The 14,230-nt window shown below is 56.0% G+C and overlaps 1 protein-coding gene across 3 annotated transcripts in view; it reads left to right on the top strand.

The window, feature by feature from the left end:
* Positions 1–14,230, top strand: part of AP3B2 (adaptor related protein complex 3 subunit beta 2) — a 34,228-nt gene extending 19,998 nt beyond the window's left edge. For all 3 annotated transcript variants that reach the window (XM_086711664.1, XM_086711663.1, XM_086711662.1), the window contains exons 13-26: positions 68–177; positions 834–1,010; positions 6,144–6,330; positions 7,571–7,689; positions 8,071–8,179; positions 8,467–8,584; positions 8,980–9,163; positions 9,338–9,398; positions 9,727–9,833; positions 10,022–10,250; positions 10,679–10,763; positions 10,973–11,070; positions 13,537–13,675; positions 13,780–14,230. In XM_086711664.1, the coding sequence (XP_086567790.1) occupies positions 68–177; positions 834–1,010; positions 6,144–6,330; positions 7,571–7,689; positions 8,071–8,179; positions 8,467–8,584; positions 8,980–9,163; positions 9,338–9,398; positions 9,727–9,833; positions 10,022–10,250; positions 10,679–10,763; positions 10,973–11,070; positions 13,537–13,675; positions 13,780–13,930 (1,874 nt within the window). In that variant the 3' untranslated portion in view covers positions 13,931–14,230. The remainder of the gene's footprint in view (positions 1–67; positions 178–833; positions 1,011–6,143; positions 6,331–7,570; positions 7,690–8,070; positions 8,180–8,466; positions 8,585–8,979; positions 9,164–9,337; positions 9,399–9,726; positions 9,834–10,021; positions 10,251–10,678; positions 10,764–10,972; positions 11,071–13,536; positions 13,676–13,779) is intronic.

Below are 14,230 nucleotides of genomic sequence, written 5' to 3'. Positions count from 1 at the left end.
GTGTCCGTCTACCTGCGTGTGGTCATGTGACCGCCCCGGGCCCACACTCTCCCTTCCCGCTCCGCAGAGCTGGTGGTCGCAGAGTCGGTGGTTGTCATTAAGAAGCTGCTGCAGATGCAGCCCGCGCAGCACGGAGAGATCATCAAGCACCTGGCAAAGCTCACGGACAACATCCAGGCGAGGGAGGAACCTCCCGTGTTGCCCTCCCATCCCGGCCTCCTCCCCGTGATTTTAAAACCCCGCGATGAAACACGCTAGCCCTAATGAAACCAACTTCCACACCTTCCATGCTGGCTCTGAAAGGGCCTGCAGGTGGAAAAAGGGAAAAGATGGGACCAGGCAACCCTGACTCATTGCCCAAGATTCGCTTTCCCCTTGAGGGTCCCTTGCTGAGCTCCCTGACCTGTACTGCTGCTCATGTTTTCTCCAAAGCTCTGGCCGAGGGTGGCCGATGGTGCACTGGAAAAACCTAGCGTGTTGCTGTTGCACCAGTAACTTGAAGCACTAAGATAAGGTATTCCTTGGAGGTTCGGGAAGAATAGCATGGAACTAAAGCACGGAGGGTACAACGGATCTAGGAAATCGGTCTTTTAGACAAAACCAGGACGGACTTTGGGGTTTGGAAGCTCTGCGCTTGCTAGCGAACCCCCAGGGCAGAGGGGGGATGCTGCTTAGGAAACGTTCACCTTCTAGTCTGTCCCACGGGACAGGGGTGTGAACCCTGCAGTTACTGGCCCAGCACACACGGGAGGAATGCCATTTCCCTGGCAGGCCACGTGCCCACCCACATCTCCACACGAGCCCCAGTCCTGACTCCTCTTACGCACCCACAGGTGCCCATGGCCCGGGCCAGCATCCTGTGGCTCATCGGCGAGTACTGCGAGCACGTCCCCAAGATCGCGCCTGACGTCCTGAGAAAGATGGCCAAGTCCTTCACGGCAGAGGAGGACATCGTCAAGCTGCAGATCATCAACCTGGCAGCCAAGCTCTACCTGACTAACTCTAAGCAGGTAAGGCTTGAGAGATGCCCCCTAAAACACGCCGGGCCCCAGAAATGGCCCAGGGAGGAGTCAGTGGACCCTCACCAGGTAGGTGTGAACTCCAGCCTCTCTTTCTGATGAGAGAGTTCAGGGCAAACGTCTGGTCTCTCCCGATAACCAGTGTCCCCGTGTCCATGGCTACTCTCAAGGGCTGGGTGGGGGTGGTGGCCACAGGTGAAGAGGCTCTCCTACGGGGCTGTGACCTCCAGTCCACCTGTGGGAGTGTTCCTACCTGCTGCCTTTGGAACAATGGGGCCCTAAAGAACCACAGCTGAGTGGGAGCGAGGGAGGAGCCAGCGATGACACGCGCCGGTGGGAGAACATGTGTTCCACGAGATGTGATCTGTCCTTACTCCCAAAGCTTGGTGATTTTTGGCCAGTCTGTGCCAGGGATATGAGGGCAAATCTCTGCATAGCCAAGGGCATGGCTCCACTAAGCTGGAATATCAGGATATAAGAAGCTTCTTGGGTGAACTCCTGAGATGGTCCCAGGAGATTCTCCTAAGAATTAAGTGTAACGTGCAGAGCTTACAGGGGTTGGAGACACCAAGGGCCATGACCATCCCCACACTCACTGCCCCGCTCAGTTAAGGGAAGTAGAGGCTGGCAAACTATATCGCCCGTGGACCAAATCCAGCCTGCTGTCTGTGTTTGTAAATAAAGTTTTATTGGGACACAGCCATCTTCATTCATTCATTTATTGTCTATGGATGCTTTTGTGCCACAACAGCAGAGTTGACTAGTTGCAAGAGTCTATATGGTCCACAAAGCGTAAAATAGTTACTCTCTGCCCTTTCTAGAAAAAGTTTGGCAACCTGTGGAGCAAAGTATCTGCGCAGGTGGCTGGGGTCAGCAGTTTGGCTACACCCTGGAGATTGTGACGTCCCTGCTGGCCTGCAGGTGGCCTCTTTGTCGTCCCATGGAGTCTTTGGATGGGGGCACCTGTGCTTCTTCAGTGTTTCCTTTGATCCATGGTGACAAGGGTGGGCCCAGGGACTCGAGCTGGGGAGGCAGGGCCATCACAGGCTGGGATACTCATCGGGAGTTGGAATAGGCACCAGTCACCCATGGGAGCAATGAGGGACCTAGTCTGCCAGCATCAGTATCGTGGGCGAAGCAGGTTGCAAAAAGGCTGTGGGGAAGCATTCAGTCACTGAACAAATATTGGTGTGCCTCCTTTCTTCAGAGGGGAGGAAGTAACAGGTGGGAGGAACATTTGAAAAGATGTAGCCGTATGGGCGGGGAGCCACCCAGTTAGGCTGAGGACCCAGCAGGAATCCTGAGCCCCAGAGTGGCGATGTGTGATGTCCGCGTGTTCTCATGAGTCTGGGTGTGCCCACGCGGCGTTTCCCCGAGTTGTCACTCTTAGCTGTGTGTTCACCTTTTCATTGCTTTATCTGGCGTGTATTTCCTGAGTGCTGACCTGTGAGTTATATGCCTGGCACTGAGCTGTGTCCTGGGATAGTGGCCATCAGCGAGACATGTTTACTGACCTCCGAATGCTCACAGCCAAGTAGGGAGAACAGTACATAACGCAGAGCAGTGAGAACCGTCATCAGGGTTGGCACAGAGAGTTCAGGTGCGTTCAGCTGAACCCTTCTCCTCGACAGGCCACAGGGGTCCCAGCCCCAACAGGGCACCCAGGGTAGGCTGTTCAGGCAAATGGATACTGACCTCCAGGCACCCTTTATCTGAAGGTGGGTCCTCCCAGGCACAGGCCCTTTAGAGTGGTTCTTGGATTCAATAAAGAGAGTTTTCTCCTTTCTCCCACCCTCCCTTTTTCCGTTTTTGCTTCCCAGCCTGTTCTCAGCGTGGTGGAGAAAAGGGAATCCTTGGCATTCTGGGAGGATGTTCTTGCAAAACAGTGGTGATGCTTCCCCCTGCCAGTATTATGGGTGACATTCCGGGCCTGCTACGGGCCACAGCAATCCCAGTCATTCCCAGCTTACTGACCCCCAGCACATACCAGATCCCGGCTCAGGCTGAGGCCTGGGCGGTGGCCAAGATGAAGTTCTGCCCCGCTCTGATTCAGCGGATAATCCGGTTCCAGGCCAGAGGTCACAAAAGCTCTGATAATAGATGGACTGACAGAAGGCTTGATGTGAAGGTGGTCATTATAGCACCTGGGGGTGTGGCACCTGGGGGCAACTGCCTGGAGTTCTTTTGGGCGTGAGTTTGCTTTTTGTATGTCAGGTGAGATGTGTGGGAGGAGGCCTGGTGGGAGCCTGGTGGGGGTTCAAATCTGTAGTGGATGGAATGTTTTGATAAAGTTCTGCAGAATTAAAAAAAAAAAAAAAGGTTAACTTTTTAAAAAAATATCATAAGCGTAATGCATGGTCATCATAACACGTTTGGAAAACCCAGAAAAATAATAATTAAAAGTTTAAATTAGCCATAGGTCTACCACTTAGAAAAGACCACCATCAATCTTATAATCTATTTCCTTAGCCTTAGGAAACATTTCTGGTCCCTGTATATAGTCATCCAGAAGTTGCACATCTGTGTCTCCTTTAATGTGTTAATTTTTTCATTTCTGTTTCCGATAGCTTCGTATTTACAAAGTTGTTTCCCCATTCATGTGTCAATTAAATACTTCCCATATAATTTCCTCTAGATTTATTTTCTATTTTTGTATTTTTTTAATCCATCATAGTTTTCTCTTGCTGTGTAGTAAGTTAGCATAAACTTAGTGGCTTAGAACGACATGCTTATTTTCTCGTGACTTCTGTGGGCCGAGAGTCTAGGCCTATCTTCACTAGGTCTTCTGAAGGCTGTGGCTGACCTTTTGGTAGAGGCTGGACTCTCACTGGGGGCTTTGCAGGGAACGGTTCGCTTCCGAGCTGGTTGGTGGCTGGATGCAGTTCCTTTGGGTGGTAGGAATGAGTCGGTCACTCAACCAACTGAGCCACCCAGGCGCCCCTAGAGCTTGTTTTTATATGTGAGGTCAGGATGTATTTTGGTTCAGGTTTTTGAAGAGCCACTTTCCCAGTATGATTTAACAGGTGGTTACAAGGTAGCAGGTATGTTGGCATCAGTTCTTGAAAAGGAGCCCATGTGGGGCACCTGGGTAGCTCGGGCCGGTTGAGGGGCCAACTTCGGCTCAGGTCATGATCTCACGGTTCGTCGGTTCGAGCCCCACATCAGGCTCGCTGCTGTCAGCCTGTCAGCGCGGAGCCCGCTTTAGATCCTCTCTCCCCCTCTGTCTGCCCCTTCCCCACTTGTACTCTCCCCCAAAATAAATAAATATCAAAAAAGAAAGAAAGAAAAAAAAAAAAGGAGTCCATGTTCCTCACTTAAAATTCTCCCCTGGAAGAATTCCCACCAGTCGTAGGAAACTTGTTCTGTTCTTGGTGCACTGAAGCGTGTCTCACAGGCCCTCTTGAGCCACCCATAAATCCTGCACATCCTGGCTGAACGAGGTGAGGGTCTGGGTGGTGCAGACTGGATGCCATCATTTCTGGTGAATGGGTTCTTGGGATGGAGAAGCGTAATGAACTGTTATAAGCAAATGCTGCAGTGTTGTGGGTGAACCAGCCCCTTCCTATGTTGACTGCTGATATGCATTTAAGTCTGTGCACAGATGGAGGCAGATCTTTAACACTTCTTTCCAGAACTAGCCAAGGACTTGGGGGAGGGAGAATGTCTGATCAGCCGGCTGGGAAGTCTGTAGAGGGGAATCGGCAGCATCTTGATATCAGACCATGTTGATAAGGACCTCTGCCCGCCATGACTAGTCAAACGATGTCTGGCCCAGGGAGGGGAAGGTCTGTGATGAAGTCCATTGCGAGGTGTCCTACGTGGGAGAGTATGGAGTTGAGAGTACTTTCCTGTGATGGGAACAGTGTTGCAGGTGCTCCTATTGTTGGACGGGACTGAGCTGAAGGCGAGGCCACTGAGATCCCTGCGGGCCATGTTGTAGGTACCTGAGAGTCACAGTGGCTCTCTAGTTTTGCCACAGCAGCAGCTCTGATTCTGGGTCAGCGTCTGGGGGCTAAACCCCTCCTGGACGTCTTTCTGACGCTCCCCCTGGGTTACCCGAATCAGCCATGTCCAATGGCTGGATGTCCATAAACCTCAGGAAGACCAAGGTTGGTTCCAGACTCCTCCTTTGGGTCCTGCTACCCCAGGCACTCTGGCTGCGCGGACATGAGATGCATGTGCTTGGTGGAGACCCGGATGGGGCAGCCCCCTATGTCAGCAGGTAGGCAGTATCGGGAAGCAGGTGGATTGCTGGCTCAGGCGGGCCCAGGTCTAGAAGCAGCAGTGACTGGCTCCTTAATCTGAGAGAAGTCACTTCTGACTCTGCTTCTCTGTAAGTGGGAGCAATTGCACATACCTCTCGGGAGAGTTGTGGACATTACACGGGATCGTGTGAAGCTCCTTACATAGCACACAGAGCTAGAATGACAGCTGCTACCTGTCATGTCATAAAGGCAGGTTAGAGCAGGCCAGGATCAAGGCAGAAATCAAGATTTGGGGTCCTAGGATGTGGCTGCCTTGATTGCAGACAGTGGACCCATAGGCAGTTTGCTCTCTAGAACCTTTCAGGGGAGGTCATGGCCTCTGAGACTCTGGGCTGCTCAGAATGTACCACGTGGATCAATGGGCATGAGGACAGCCCCTACCGATGGGATCCCCATGTGCCCCCCGCCAACTCCTTCTGTTGTCTACTTTTCCTCTGTGTGGTGGAGGCTGAGAACTGTGAGATTTCCAGCAGAATGCTCTAGACCTCCTTTCACCCTAGCATCCTAAAGTAAAGAGGCTGGCCCTCCCTGGAGTGGGGTAGGAGCTAGGCCTGGGACAGTGGGGACCACGGACTCAGGAAGAATGGAGCTCACGGCCAAGAGGGAGGAGATTGCAAAGGGGCGACCTCTCTCACCAGGCCCCCGGCAGCTGTCAAAGCTGGGGTCGGGAGTCAGGGCCAGGGAGGGGAGAGGAAAGGCAGGATGAAGGGAGGGCAGGTGGGAGAGGAAGAGGGTGGAGGCAGCCGCCCGTCAGCTGGGAGAGAGACACCGCTTGAGGTGGGGGCTTACAGAATCTGCTGCAGGGCCCCCTGTGTCCCCGCTGTCTCTGACCGCTGCTGACCCACCTCTTGTCCCCCAGACCAAGCTGCTGACCCAGTATGTGCTGAGTCTGGCCAAGTACGACCAGAACTATGACATTCGTGACCGAGCGCGCTTCACCCGGCAGCTGATCGTCCCCTCGGAGCAGGGTGGGGCCCTCAGCCGCCATGCCAAGAAGCTCTTCCTGGCACCCAAACCAGCCCCAGTGTTGGAGTCATCCTTCAAAGGTGGGAGCTGAAGTCAAGGGTAACCTCCAGGGGCGGGGGGTGGGGGAGGCGGGGTGGGAAGGAGGGGAACTGGCCAGGACCCCATACCCAGATCTTCCCCCTGAGGTCCCAGTCTTAGCCAGACACCAGGACTTCGGGAGAAATGCCAGTCTCTCTGCCCCTCACCCCACCCCCCGCCCCCACCCACAACCACCACCAGCATCATCTCACCTGAGTCCCTGCCCTCCCAGCCAGCATGGCTCCTGCTCCTCTCTTGTCTGGCGCCCCCGTCCACCTCCCTCCCTGAGCCAGCACTATGTATCCAGATTTAAATACCAAGGACCCCGGAAGGTGGGAAGTCAAACAGCATTCAGAGGAGAGGTATAGATTTGTTAAGAGTCCTGAGAAAGTTGCCGGTGCTCTGGGCTGCCACTGGAGCTCTGCCCAAAGGCTGGGCCTTCAGCCTTGCCTCTGTCCTTGGGCTCGTGTCCTGTGATAGGGGCCCTGAGAGAGGCTGGGAGGGGACAGTCCGCCAGCTGGCTCCCTGGACCTCGGAATCCTGAAGGGGACCTGGCTCCCTTACAAAGCTCGGTTCTCCTGGGTGTCTTTTTGTTCATTTTTTTTCTCTTCCCTGGACCTCAGGAACAGGGAAATTCTGAGGGATGGGGCGGATTTGAACGTCTGCCAGGAGGGAGGAAGTCCCTTTCTCCTTCCCAACCCATCCCCGCTCACAAGTCTCCAATACACAGGCTGGACCTCTGGCCTTGACTTCTTCCCACTCCCGTTCAGACTGCTCACCTCTCCCCACGGGGCCTGACCAGGCTGCCTTGCCCTCCTCGCCCCAGCCTGGCCAGCCTCTTCTTCACAGGTGCTATCCTCATACCATCTAGGCCTCCTTCCCAAGCCTGGCCATGCTGAAGCACACAGCCCCCGCTGCCTTGGAAGAGAAGCCTCACTCACATGTCTGCTTCCCCGTTAGGCAGAACCAAATAGATGGGCCTGCAGCCTCTCCCCACACCATCCCCCTACCCTCCCTCGCAGCCCCACCTGCCCCATACCTCAGCTCCTGATTGAGCCAGGCCAGACAACCTGACCCTCTGGCCTATCTTCCTGAAGGTGGAGGAACCCGTACAGGACACACCCACCCCTTTTGTCTACCTCGATAAGGGATCCCAGCCAGAATCACCACCCCACCTGGGAGACAACTCCCAGGACATTTCCTAACACCTACTCCTGGCCTGACCTCTAACCCTACCCCCAGACCGGGACCACTTCCAGCTGGGCTCGCTGTCCCACCTGCTCAATGCCAAGGCCACAGGCTACCAGGAGCTCCCAGACTGGCCAGAGGAGGCTCCAGACCCATCTGTGCGGAACGTGGAGGTCGGCGGGGTGAAGGGTTCAATTGTGTGTATGGGGGCGGGGGGGCACAGGTAGCAGAGAGCCCTGGCCGTGCTGGCCCAGCCCTCCTGACACCCTCCCCCCATGCAGGAAGAAGATCTGTCCCTTATCGAGACCCACGTGGGCCTGTTGGGCGAATACACGGAGGTCCCCCCGCCCGTGTGCCGTGTGCCCTCTGCTCTGTGTGCAGTGCTCTCTCTCGTACCCTGTGCTGCCCCTCCCCTCCACCTCATCATTCCCTCTTGGAGACAGGGCCAAGCAGGGCCCAAGAAGAGGCAGGGTGAGAGGCAAAGAGGCCCTGTGCTTTCCTTCCTCCTCCCCAGCCATGATTCAATGCTCCTCTCCCCCCACCCCCACTTCCAGGTACCAGAATGGACCAAGTGCTCCAATCGAGAGAAGAGGAAGGAGAAGGAGAAACCCTTCTATTCTGACTCAGAGGGGGAGTCAGGCCCCACAGAGTCTGCAGACAGCGGTGAGGAGAGGGCAGAGCTGGGGACTCTGTGTGCTTCACATGGCCTCATGTGCCCACGGGGGCACGCACCAGTTTGTGTGCATCTGTGTGTGAGTCGGTGGTCCTGAGGGATTGCACGTGCCATCCACACCCACCTGCGTCCCGGTTGGCCCGGTTGGCATCTGGGGCCAGGGGCAGCTCAGGGGGCTGCAGCTTCAGTGCTGAGTCAAGCTGGGACCCCAGGGCACCTGCTCTGGACCCAAGGAGGTCTGCACCCAGGGAGGGCGTCTGAGACAGTTCCTCCACAGACCCCGAGTCCGAGAGTGCCTCGGACAGTAAGGGCAGCAGTGAGAGCGGCTCTGGGGAGTCCAGCAGTGAGTCTGATAGTGAAGACCAGGAGGAAGAGAAGGGGAGGAGCAGTGAGAGGTAAGAGGGGAGCCAGCCAGGTGGCTGGTGGGGTTCAGGGGTCTCCTCTGGAAAAGGAGGGGGAATGCTCAGCCTTAGCCACTCTAAGAGCCCCTGATCTGGTGGGGCCTTCCGACCCCCAGTGCACTCCCATGATGGCTGCTGTGGCTGGCCACAGGGGGTCTCTGTGCTGAGCCTGCCCCCTCATGGGAACAGCAGGGAGAAGCATTGGGGGACCAGGGACCCAGGCCTGTTTAGAGTTCTCACTGGAGCCTAGACGTAGGAGCCCAGCTGGGCTCTACTGGCTCAGGCTCCCTCCCCTCCCCCCACTTTCCTGGTCTTTTCCTGCTCTTTTGTGAGGTGAGGGCAGGTGTGTCCGGGCCGGGCCTGAGCCCCATTCACCCCGTCTCCTCCAGTGAACAGAGTGAGGAGGAAGGTGAGAAGAGGAAGATGAAGAAAAGGAAGAAGGTGCCCGAGGGACAGGGAGAAGGTTCATCCTCAGAGGAGGACAGCGATTCCAGCAGTGGCTCATCAGAATCTGAGAGAACATCAGAGACGGAGGAGGAGCAGGTGGAACCTGCCTCTTGGAGGAAAAAAACAGTGAGAGCCTTGGGGCAGAGAGGGGGGTGGGCTCATGGGCCAGGGGCTTTCCCACATCCTGAGGCAGGCCAGTCACCTCCCCAACCATCTAGAATAGACCATGGTATCATCTACCCAACCCAGAACAGGCCAGGTGCTCTCCTCCTGCACCTGTATCCCATTTTTGTCTTTCAGCCTCCCAGTGGCAAAAGCGCCCCGGTAGCCAAGGAGATCTCCCTGCTTGACCTAGAGGATTGTGAGTTTGGGTAGAAGTCACTGGGGGAAGACCTTGGGAAGGTGGCTTAGGAAGGTCCCTAGGAGCTCTGGATTAGGTTCCCCAGGGCTCTGGGGTAAGGGGAGCAGACGGAACACACTTTTGGGGCCAAGAGGGCGGAGGGACAGCCTCCCCAGGTGTGGGGTTGGGATACAGGACCTGGTGTTCCCATAAGAGCCCCCAGGATGCCACGTGCTTCGCTGTCCATGGTGCTGAACCATCTCCTTCCCTGAGCTTTGGGTTCCCTGCTCAATCCAAGCCGATTCCACGTTGCCTCCCTCATCGTAGCCTTCCTCATCTGCTCCCACAGTCACCCCTCCCAGTGTCCAGCCTGTGTCTCCCCCCACGATCGTGTCCACCAGTCTGGCTACTGACCTGGAGGGCCTGACGCTCACAGACTCCCCGCTGGTGCCCTCAGTGAGTGGGATGGGGGAGGGACACATGTCTGGGGTGCATCTTACAGTGTGGATTTGTGTGTGTGGAGGAGGGGTGTGATGTAGGGGATAGCTTTGAGTCCCCATTGCTGGGTGACCCCAGGTGAGGACAAGGCAGGGACAGGCTCTCTCCTTGTTCATTTCCATACTGGCCCTCCTCCACCCCTCCAGCTGCTGAGTCCAGTGGTAGGTGTTGGGAGGCAGGAGCTGCTGCACCGTGTAGCCGGTGAGGGGCTGGCCGTGGACTACACCTTCAGTCGCCAGCCTTTCTCTGGGGACCCCCACATGGTATCTGTGCACATCCACTTCTCCAACAGCTCTGATACCCCCATCAAGGGCCTGCACGTGGGCACCCCCAAACTGCCCGCCGGCATCAGCATCCAGGAGTTCCCTGAAATCGGTACGGAGGGCCTTGGAAATGTTGGAGGAGGGGGCTCCTGGGCAGTGTCAGTCTTTCTGTGGCTGCTGATGCCCCCTCGGTGCCAGGCCAGGCCATGAGGGCTCAAAGAGGGCATCTAACATGATCGTGCCCTTGTAGATAGTACAAACTAGGAAACAAGCACGTTTGTATCAGGGCAGAAGGTGCTTGAGGCAGACAGTATGGGCCTTGGTTGTTTCAGGACTGACTTACATGAGGTAAGGGTGGGTGGGAAAAGGGTATTTAGAATTCAGAAGAAAACCAGGAAATACTCCAGGGACCTAGAAAGCCAGGAGTGCATAGAGGGGTGGTCAGCTCTGGCAGTGGAGGAGAGAATGGGTCTGGGTTCCAGACCTATCAGGTGACAGTATCTTTCCCTGTCCCCCTTTCCCTGCCCCATACCACTGCAGAGTCACTGGCACCCGGAGAATCTGTCACTGCTGTAATGGGCATTAATTTCTGTGACTCAACCCAGGCAGCCAACTTCCAGCTGTGGTGTGTATCCAACTCAGGGTGGGGTGGGAGGGTGGGCTGGAGAGGGGAGGGGGCAGAATGTCAGGGATACATCATGACCTGCTGGGTTCAGAAGTCATCCCAAGCTCTCAGATCTTCTCTCACTCTTTGTTGCCTCCAAAGTGGGAGGTGAGGGGAAAAGGTGCCTCACTTCATTTCCTCCCCCTCCGTTTCCTCCCCACCCTTCCCAGTACCCAAACCCGGCAGTTCTACGTCTCCATTCAGCCACCCGTTGGGGAGCTGATGGCCCCCGTGTTCATGAGCGAGAATGAGTTCAAGAAGGAACAGGGTGAGTGCTCCCCAGGGTGGACAGGGAGGGGCTCGGCACCACCCACTGGGGCCCTGGAAGCTCATGGTGCAGTCCTGCTGGAAGGGCCTCAGCATCGTCAGAGTGTGGGCCTCTGGCAAAGGCTTCACAGAGGGTGGGACACTTCAGTGAAGCTTTGGAGAGAGCAGGACTCAGCCAGGCAGAAAATTCTAGGCCTGCGTTCCAGCTTGGGAAAATATCATGAGTACGTGTTGGTGAAAGTTTGCAGGAACCGAGGAGAAAGACAATTTGGTTTGGAGCTTAGGAGTCCGTAGTACACAGAGGTAATAAGAACAAAGCTGAAAATGAGATGTTTGGTCTAGCATCTGGAAGTCTTGAATGCTGTGCTAAAGCATTTCAGTCCCAGAATTTCAGAGCTGGAAGGGGTCACCAAAGTTAAGTTATCAGGTCCACCTCGGCTGTGAGAGAGATTAGGACTTCGTTAGACTTCATTTTCCTAACAGTGCAGAGGTCGCCAAAGGTGTCTGAGGAAGGGGCCAGCTTCAGGCCTCTGCCTCAGCAAGGGGGATCTGGCAGCACCCACAGCAAGGACTGGACTGGGGGGAGCCTGCAGTGGGGAACAGAGGCGGGACAGCCTAAGCAGGAGACACATGGGGCTTTGTGAGTCCTGGCTTGAAATTCTGACCCTGCCACTCACTTGGTGTGTGACCTTGGCCTAAATTCTGTGACTATAAGGCTATTGCAGTAGATCTGGTGAGAGAAGGTGGGAACCAGATGAGAGCCACAGCAGAGGGAATGCAGGGCTGGGTGGGTAGGGGGAAGGGGGCAGCCGTGGGCAGCTGCCCTGAGAAGGAGAAGAGGGAGGTATTTGGGGATGGCAGGGAGAACTCGGTGCCCTTCCCCTAGACCGGGACTCGGCAAACTTTTTTCCGTAATGGGCCGGAAAGCAAACGTTTTAGGCTTTGTGGGCCACGTGGTCTCTGCTACAATTACTCGGCTCTGCTGCTATTAACGCAAAACAGCCCCAGATAACGTGTAAATGAACGAGCGTGGCTGTGTTCCAATAAAATTCTATTTATGGACAGTTAAATTTGAATTTCACATAATTTTCATATGTCACGAAATATTAACCTTTTGATTTTTCCCCCCAGTGTTTTAAAAACATAAAAACCACTGTGGGCCGTACAGCTGGCAGGCTGGATCTGGCCTGTGGTCTGTAATGTGCCGAGCCCTGATCTGGAAGAAGGAGGAATGGGTTAGGCAGGGGAGGAGGGAAGATCATGGTTGGCTTCAGATAAGAGGACTGTGAGGTGCATTTGGGAAATTCAGGAGGAGGTGTTTAATAAGCCACTGAAGATGCAGGTCTGTGCCCCAGAAACACCTCTAGGCCAGAGTCATGAGTACAGAGGTGATGGAGGTGACAGCCAAAGCTGTGAGTATGAGTCAGATCCCCCTGGCAGAGAGATGGGTGGGAAGATAAGAAGGCCAAGGAACTTCCTTGTGGAAAACCCGCATGCTTCCGGAGAAGGAGGAGGGGAGGGATGAAGAGAAGGAACAGAGTAAGAGGTGGAAGGGAAACCAGGAGAGATGAGAAGGCACAAGGGTGCCCTGGGGTGGTCCACAGGCCAGGATGACCCAAGACCTTCAGCTCCAGCAGACAGGAGGCTGCCCACATCAGAGAGCAGGCCATCGCCCAGGGAGACAGAGGCCATCTGCAGCGGGTTGGAGGAGACCAGGGCTTGGGGAAATGGAGCCCTCTTGGGAGGACTTTGGCCACGCAAGGGAGGGATGCACGGCAGTGGCATGAGGCGGGAGTCTTGCTTCCAGAGGGGACTTTTTAGGGACTTGGAGACTTGGACATGGGGAGAGTGAAGGGATGGGGCAAGGAAATGTCACTAGTCTGGAATTAGGAGAGGCAGGGGCAGCAGGAGAGGGATGTCCATTCTCAAAAGGAGGAGAGGGGAAGCAGCAGGGAGGGGACAGGGGCTGAAGAGGAGGTGGCAGGAGGGCAGAGAGGGTGTCGCATGGCTGGCCTAGAGTGTGTGAGTGGAGAGGAGAGGTCAGCCCTGTAGGGGAGAGGTTGTGGATGCCTGGGGGCGTTGGGAGCCCTGGCCAGGTACGGAGCCGTTGCCTCCTTGAGCTCCTCTTCAAGCTGACTGGCCACCATGTCCACTGGTGCCTCCCTCCCAAGGGGATGGTCGCCCGGATGTCTGACGCTGGGGAAGTGCCAAGTCAGTCTTTGGTCAACAACACGGATAGAGCCCTGGGTGGGGTGGGGTGGGGTGGGGTGGGGAGGCTGGCTTCCCAAAGGAGGGTGTGGTCCAGGAGGAAAGTAGCCCCTGCTCAAGACAGAGAGAGGTTCACACCTGCTCTTAGCATGAGACCTGCCAGCCTGAGGAGAACTTGGTGAGGATACCCCGTGGTCAGACTCAGGAGCCAGCCTCTGGACCGTGTGGCCTCCGCCCTCATCACGACCTCTGTCCTCAGGAAAGCTGACAGGCATGAGCGAGATCACAGAGAAGCTCACACTGCCAGACACCTGTCGGAATGACCACATCGTGGTGCAGAGAGTGACTGCCGTTGCCAACCTGGGTCGTGTCCCTTGTGGGGCCTCTGATGAGTACAGGTACTCAGCCCCCAGCAGAGGGGAGAGGCGGGCTTTAGGGAGGCCTGCTTTGCAGGAGGGTCGCATGCCCAAAGGCTGAGACCCTTCCTCTACCCTCACCGCAGATTTGCGGGGAGGACGCTGACCAGTGGGAGCCTGGTCCTGCTGACCCTGGACGCCCGGCCCACTGGAGCTGCCCAGCTGACCGTCAACAGCGAGAAGATGGTGATCGGCACCATGCTGGTGAAGGACGTGGTGCAGGCTCTGACCCAGTGATTCCCGAGGGCTGTGACCTCTTTGACCCCTGCTTCTCTCTCCCTCATGACATCTGGGCTGTTAGCCCCACTTGTCTTTCCTCTCTCTCTCTCTCTCTCTCATAGCAGTTTCCTCATGCCAGAGAGCATCGGTGGGGGGGGGGGGGACTCTTGCCCTCTAGTCACTACCAGGCTCCCCGCAGCCCCTCCCCCGCCCTGTGGGTCCCCTAGCGGCCTGTGTTGGGGGAGCCGCTCCCTCCAGTCTTCCCGGCTTTCTGTAGCTATTTCTGCAGCAACATCCCAATAAAGTGTCTTCTCCCTA

Source organism: Puma concolor, chromosome B3 (genome assembly GCF_028749965.1).
Source record: "Puma concolor isolate L17-30 chromosome B3, mPumCon1.1.hap2, whole genome shotgun sequence".
Lineage (NCBI taxonomy): Eukaryota > Metazoa > Chordata > Mammalia > Carnivora > Felidae > Puma > Puma concolor.
This window is presented reverse-complemented; position numbering and strand designations above follow the sequence as displayed.